The following is a 7,760-nucleotide window of genomic DNA, read 5'->3' on the forward strand; positions in this document are numbered from 1 at the left end:
ATTTTACATGGTTTTAACATAATATTTACAACGACTTTACGATAAAATTAGGTAAGTTAATACACGTTTTCACCTAAATATAACGGTAACATGTTTCGTTGTAATGTCGATGTAACGATTACGACGTATTTCTCATTCCACGTACTTTCGTCGTAAACTTACATGGACTTTACGACAAAAATATTTTCTCGTAAATTTACATGGAGTTTACGACAAAATTTGGTCTCCTCGTAACTGCGTTGTAAACACCATGTAAATTTACGAGGAAATATTTTCGTCGTAAATCTTCGTTGTTATGGAGACGTTTTCTTGTAGTGAATATCTTGGGCATTCTCTGCATCTCTCCAAAACTTTGTGGACGATCTATATATTTGTGGAAAGAAATATTCCAACTTTAACTAGTGTCGCTCTTTCATATGTCACTTCTATAGATCAAAAGTGTTTTAAGTGAACTTTACAAAAAAAAAAACTGTAATGTTTTTTTTGTGATGAACACAACCAACATGATTATTTTTAAATTCCATGAATTTCTAACTTAAAATAATTGAAAATGAATAAATTACCTCATATATATACACATTCATCAAATTTTCAATTTAGAAATTTCTTAACTTCCCCCTCGAATAAATGTGTAAGTCATATATTGTAAAGACCATTCTGTGAATTAAAGATCCACGATATATTCTTTTTAGAGAACACTAAAAAATTATCATAATGAAACTTTTGAAAACATATAACTTAATATGTTAGCAAAAAAACATATAAGTATATAAGTTAATAAAATAATTGATCTACACTAGCACAAAATGGATGTTAATGGTTGGTACACAATTTTTTTAACGAACCTCCATTAATTTAACGAAAACACTCAAACAAAGTTAGGGAGACCGTGCAGAGCAGCCTTAGCTAAGGCATCTGCAGCAACATTGTTTCCCCTTGGAATATAGAGGAAAGAAACAGATGAAAACGCATTACACAGATGAAAAATATCGAAAATAACTCCTTGGGCTTCTACAATCCTCGCGTGTGATGTGATGGCCAGAATAAGGGACTTGGAATCCGATCGAATGATCAGGTTGCTCAAACCCAGAGACCACTAAGGCATAGCCGACATTGCTGCGGTTCGATGAAACTTGATGGAGAAACTTGTCATTGCGGTCTTTAAAGATGCAGCCAAATCCTCCGCCACTGGTGCAAGCATTCCACGCTGCATCTACAAAGCATTTCATCTCCAGAGTCTTGTGAACCTCCGGAGCTCGGACACGTCTCTCCTGAGTCATCCTCCCCTATTCTCTCTGAGCTGATTGCCTTATTCTGGCTTCTTTAATTGCAGTCACAACCACCTCCTGTTCTGAAACTTTCCTGTTCTCAAACACAAATTTATTCCTACCAACCCACATGTACCAGAAGATCCAAGGATTTAGAGCTGCTTCGCTGATTCCCGTCGGCAGTAGGTTGATGATTCGTCTACTTGCTTGGAGTAGAGAATCTGCAGATGTGATGAGATTTGGGTCAGGTGTGTATAATGCAGTAACTAGGTCCCAAACTCGAGTAGCAAAAGGGCATTGAAGGAGAACGTGACGTTCAGTTTCCACAAGGCCGCATCTTTTGCACCTCCCTTCAACCTCCATTCCTCTCCGCAATAGATTAGCCCCTACCGGAAGGGCATTGCTTTTTATTTTCCAGAGGAAATGCTTTGGCTTTGGGGAGGTTTTAACCTGCCAGATACAGGGGTACCAATTGAAATCTCCTTGCTCTCGATCTTGATTTACTTTGCACAATGCATAACCCGATTTGGTCGAATAATTCTCGGAACTCTCTGGTAACCAAACCATCTCATCCTCCATTTGATATTCACTAGGAATCATTTTCTTGATCAGTTCCTCATACTGAGGAAAATGCATTCTAATTGCATCCAAGTCCCATTCCACAGAGTTAGCTTCTAAGAGGTCAGCCACTCTTAGATCTTTGTTTGCTTCAGTCGGGGGTCCTATGGGGCAGAGTGGATAGGAAGTCGAGAGCCAAGGGTCAGACCATACCTTGACATTCTTCCCAGTACCCACGATCCAGCCTAGTCCTTTTAAGAGGACTTCCTTTCCTTCCAATACACCTCTCCAACCATGCGAAGCAGAGTTGGGTGCTGCTGCGGTGAGGAAGTGGTCAGTGTGGCAGTATTTTCCGATCAGTAATTGAGGCAGCAGGGAGGTTGTGAACTTTAGAACTCCCCAAGCCAGCTTTGCGAGCAAGGCACCGAAATTTTCAATTTCCATAAAGCCTAAGCCTCCTGCTCGCTTCTGTAAAGTGAGTTTACTCCAAGCAACCCATGACATCTTCCTTGCATCCTGTTTGTCATCCCACCATAAGCGGGTGAGGATCGTTTGTATTTGCTTGCAGAGGGATATAGGTAACTTGAAGCACGAGATGGCATATGACGGCATAGCCGATAGGATAGCTTTCATCAAAACTTGCTTCCCTGCACCGTTAAGGTATCTTGACGTCCAACTGTGGGACTTTTGTCTAATGCGGTCCACTATACTCGCAAAGACATCCCTCTTTTTCTGGGTGAAATGCTCCGGTAATCCCATGTACTTTCCAATGCCCCCTTCGCCCCTGATGTTTAGAGTAACTTTGACTCTTCTGCGAACTTCGATGGGTGTTTTGGAGGAGAAGGTGACTGCTGATTTCAGGACGTTGATGCTTTGACCCGACGCAGCTTCATACTTTCCTAAAATGTTCAGTAGCTCTTGACACGAAACTGGATCACTCTTGCAGAAGAACATGGTGTCATCTGCGAAGAGGATATGGTTTAGTGAGGGGGAATTGCGAGCCACCTTAAAGCCTTGTAACATTCCTTGTTCTTGCGCTTTCACACAGAGACCCGACAAAACCTCCGAGCATAGGATGAAGAGATATGGGGAGAGAGGATCTCCTTGGCGGATTCCTCGGGATGGTCGAACACAGCCTTTTGCACTGCCGTTAATGAGATAGGAGTACGAGACAGAGATAACACACTCCATAATCCAGTGAACCCAAGTCGGATGAAAAACAAACTGTGTCATTACATCTCTCAAGAAGCTCCACTCCAATCTGTCATATGCCTTGCTCATGTCCGTTTTAACAGCCATTGAGCAGTGTTTCTTAGCTGATGAGGTGCGGAGATAGTGGAGGATTTCATGTGTTATCAATACATTGTCTGAGATTGATCGGCCTGTCACAAACGCCGACTGGTGGGATGAGACAAGTGTGGGGAGGACCGGTTTCAGCCGCTTGCACAAGATCTTGGCGATTATTTTATAGTGCGTGCAGCAGATAACATCAATTCATAAACTTAAATGAAAAGTGGTAGAGTATATGCTATACATTGTAGATTTAATAAAGAAAGCAATATAAAAGAAAGCCTAAATCAAAGGAATTGACGGAACATGCCTAAATGTATGACATAGCGTATTTGAATGAAATTTGTTCAAGAGAAAATTATCATCTTCTCCAACATTTCCCAAGCATCTTCTTCCTGTTCACATATGTTTCCTCGTCACCATAAGACTTATTCATTAACTTAATCCATAGCTTCCATGTTATTTATATTTGTCTTAATTGAATTAGGTTGATGCATGTTATTTTATGCTGTAATTTTCATCGTAAATTGTTAAGTAGTCAATTGATCAATTTATAATTTATGTCTATAAACGTAACGATCTCTCATATGCACTTGGATCTGCATCACCAAGATGATAAATTTATCATATAGTATATCCAAGAGATTTAACATCCTTCTCTCTCTTAATCTTGATTGCAATAAGTCAAACTTGAGATTAGTTTAATTACAATGTGGAGTCCAATTATCTCTCATAAAGAGGTCTCCTAATAAATTTATGAGCATATATATATGCATATGAAATTTAAAAAAAGAGTTGTGTAATTCATAGCAATGTTATTGCATGCTCCTACGTATTAAAAATAACTTGTAAGTGAATTAATGGAAGTAAACAAATTGTTAAACAAAATTCATAGCCATACTTAGTTAAGAATAATCTGTTTACTGAAGCTTATATATATGCATGTGAGTTTATAAAGGGATCAACAAGTTCCTAAATAAAATCTAAGAGCCAATAATAGCATTAGTTGAGTTTAGTAAAGACCAAGTGAGTATATCTTTTGGCAGACATATGCAAATCTTGTGAATATCGTTGGATTTATAATTATTCAACGGATCATAAAGAAAGAGCTTGATTGGTGGACTAAACAACATATAAACAAATGTGATAATAGTAAAAAACATATAAAATAATAGGAAAGCCTGCACAGGTAATAGAACCCAGGTAATATTGACCAACAATAACTTCATTCTAACTAGACAAGCCCATGTGTGTTGCGTAGGACCGCCAAATATATTTTCCAATAAAACTTTCATCATGTCCTAATTTATTATATAACCATTTCCTCTTCCTTCTCCTCATATCACTAAACCAACCTTCAAGAACAGAGAAGAAGCGATTTCCATCAATAACAAAAAATAAATATATAAAAACTCTTTCTTCATTTTTTTCTTTGAACTCATCATTGCAACACAAACATAAGATTTGTTTGTGTCTGCTTTCAGAAAGAGAAAAAGAAAGAATGATACCAAGTTACGACCCAAATGATACAGAAGCTGGTCTCAAGCTTCTAGAGGATCTAACCACAAATGCAGAAGCAATTCAAGAACAAGTTCTCCACCAAATACTCTCTCAAAACTGTGAAAGTCAATATCTCCAAGCATTTCTTGATGGAGAATCCGACAAGAATCAACAAAGTTTCAAGAACAAAGTCCCTGTTGTAAATTACGGCGACATAAAGCCTTTCATTCAACGAATCGCAGATGGAGAATCCTCTGACATCGTCTCCTCTCAACCCATCACAGAGCTCCTCACTAGGTAGATATTATTAATATATATATATATATATATATATATATATATCAAAATTCGACCATATATTACAAATAGATATTTTCGTTACATTTTAGTATATTTTTTTGGCTATATATTGGATGCAGCTCGGGGACTTCGGCGGGAAAGCCGAAGTTGATGCCTTCCACAGCTGAGGAACTTGAACGGAAGACATTTTTCTACAGCATGCTTGTGCCTGTCATGAACAAGTATAAATGAAGTTACTATTATTTTATCTTTTTGGCGTCAAAAGGAAAGACTGAGTATTTATATGTCAATTTACATAATTTTTTTTTAGAAAATACATCATACAAAAGTAAAAACTTTTATGATATCGTATATATTTTTTTTTTCAAAACATCATTTTAATCTGGCTTAACTATAGTAAATAATCCACCTTTTCACTAACCCGAGGAAAAATAATCATGTTTATCTTCTTTAGTCACGCTAATGAAACAGTAAAGATAAACACTTTGTTAATGTATTTTGTTACATATAATTGCAGATATGTGAATGGGCTAGATGAAGGTAAAGGAATGTATCTTCTATTCATAAAACCAGAGATCAAGACTCCTTCAGGTCTAATGGCTCGTCCTGTGTTGACTAGTTACTACAAAAGTCAACATTTCAGAAACAGACCATTCAACAAGTACAACGTCTACACTAGCCCTGACCAGACGATTCTTTGTCAAGACAGCAAACAGAGCATGTACTGTCAGCTTCTCTGCGGTTTGGTCCAACGATCTCATGTCCTAAGAGTCGGAACTGTCTTTGCATCTGCCTTTCTTCGAGCGGTCAAGTTCTTGGAAGATCATTACAAGGAGCTTTGCGCCGACATTAGAACCGGTACAGTAACTAGCTGGATCACTGAACCAGCATGCAGAGACTCGGTTTTGTCTGTCCTTCAAGGACCTAATCAAGAACTGGCTGATGAAATTGAGTCAGAGTGTGCTGAGAAGTCGTGGGAAGGAATCTTGAGGAGGCTATGGCCTAAGGCTAAGTATGTTGAGGTGATTGTGACGGGTTCAATGGCTCAATACATTCCAACGCTCGAGTTTTATAGCGGTGGTTTACCGTTGGTTTCAACCATGTATGCTTCCTCTGAGTGTTACTTTGGTATCAACCTTAACCCGTTGTGTGATCCTTCGGATGTTTCGTATACGCTTCTTCCTAACATGGCCTATTTCGAGTTCTTGCCCGTCGATGACAAATCTCACGAAGAGATTCACTTTGCATCGCATTCTAACACCGATGATGATGATGATGCTCTCAAGGAAGATCTTATTGTCGATCTTGTTAATGTTGAAGTTGGCCGATACTACGAGATTGTCATTACTACATTCACAGGTTAGTTTCTCTACACGACATAATCTCGGTACATTATTCTCCTAACATTTTGAAAAAATTTAGGGTATAAATATTTTTAGGTTAATCTTAATTTTTTTGTTTGATAATTAGAGAGCCATACTACTATGTAAAATAGTTTTAAAAAATTTAAGGGACAAGCGGATGTTTTATCTAACTGTGGTCCTGAAATTTTTGGTCTAATCTTAGAAAGCTTGTTACACAAGTAACCTAATGGGTCTGTTTTCTTGATAGGTTTATACAGATACAGAGTAGGAGATATTCTTAAAGTGACCGGTTTCCATAACAAAGCGCCTCAGTTCCGTTTTGTGCAGCGAAGAAACGTTGTATTAAGCATCGATACCGACAAAACTAGCGAGGAAGATCTACTAAACGCGGTGACACAAGCTAAACTCAAACATCTTCAAAAACCTTCATGCCCCTTGCTCACGGAGTACACTAGCTATGCGGATACGTCCTCGATCCCAGGGCATTACGTTCTCTTCTGGGAGCTAAAGCCACGTCAAAACAACGAGCCACCAGAGCTAGAGAACAAGACAATGGAGTTATGTTGCTCTGAGGTTGAGGATTGTTTGGATTACGTATACAGGAGATGCAGGAACAAAGATAAGTCGATAGGGCCATTGGAGATAAGGGTTGTGAGTTTGGGGACTTTTGATTTGCTGATGGATTTTTGTGTCTCGCAAGGATCTTCAGTGAATCAGTACAAGACTCCAAGATGTGTTAAACCTGGAGGAGCTCTTGAGATTCTTGATTCCAGAGTTATTGGGAGGTTCTTCAGTCAAAGAGTTCCTCGATGGCAACCACTTGGTTTAGATTCGTAGCTTTTTTTTCAATTTTACTTACTTTTTCATATACAACTAAAGTCTTGATTTAAAGATTTTAAGGAAGATCCTCATTTATTAAGTTGCTAATTGATGTTTGTTTATTAAATGTCGTTGCTCTTTTGTCTTTTGTAACAGACTTTTAGTAAAGTCCTCTCATTTCGTGAATGACGTATACTTGTTGTTTCTCTTTTCTATTATTTTATTATTACGCCCCCCTCCCTCCCCACCCCCCCCTCTCTTTTTGTTTAATGAAGTTTATAAAATAAAAATAGGGAAATTGAACTGTATAACCTTCAAACAAATTATAATTCACCTACTATCTAAAAACCCTCATTTATCTATATACCCTGTACATAATATACATTATTGTCATATTGCTCCAATATTCAACCGGTGAAACCTACTACAAAAAAAATATATTAAATATTATAACAAGTAAAATATGTGGTCACGTTGTATTCACTCTCACCTCTCAAGATAATTAGATAGTTTTCATGAAGATGAAGATGAACGTGGTCTTTTATTATGCACACATCTTCTTGAACTGAATTTCTTCTCATGAGAAGAACAAAGAACAACGATGAAGGCGTATACGGTGAGCAAACATAACAACTCTTTCATTTCTTTTCCTCTTTATCTT

General features: G+C 37.8%; 1 protein-coding gene across 1 annotated transcript; it reads left to right on the forward strand.

The window, feature by feature from the left end:
• Nucleotides 1-4,458: 4,458 nt before the first annotated feature.
• LOC106292535 (indole-3-acetic acid-amido synthetase GH3.17) lies at nt 4,459-7,243 on the forward strand. The gene is made up of 4 exons (XM_013728143.1): nt 4,459-4,913; nt 5,036-5,137; nt 5,434-6,275; nt 6,528-7,243. Exons 1-4 carry the CDS (start codon nt 4,618-4,620, stop codon nt 7,115-7,117), a joined length of 1,830 nt encoding a protein of 609 aa, XP_013583597.1. The 5' UTR covers nt 4,459-4,617; the 3' UTR covers nt 7,118-7,243.
• The last annotated feature ends 517 nt before the right edge of the window (nt 7,244-7,760 follow it).

Source organism: Brassica oleracea, chromosome C5 (genome assembly GCF_000695525.1).
Source record: "Brassica oleracea var. oleracea cultivar TO1000 chromosome C5, BOL, whole genome shotgun sequence".
NCBI lineage: Eukaryota > Viridiplantae > Streptophyta > Magnoliopsida > Brassicales > Brassicaceae > Brassica > Brassica oleracea.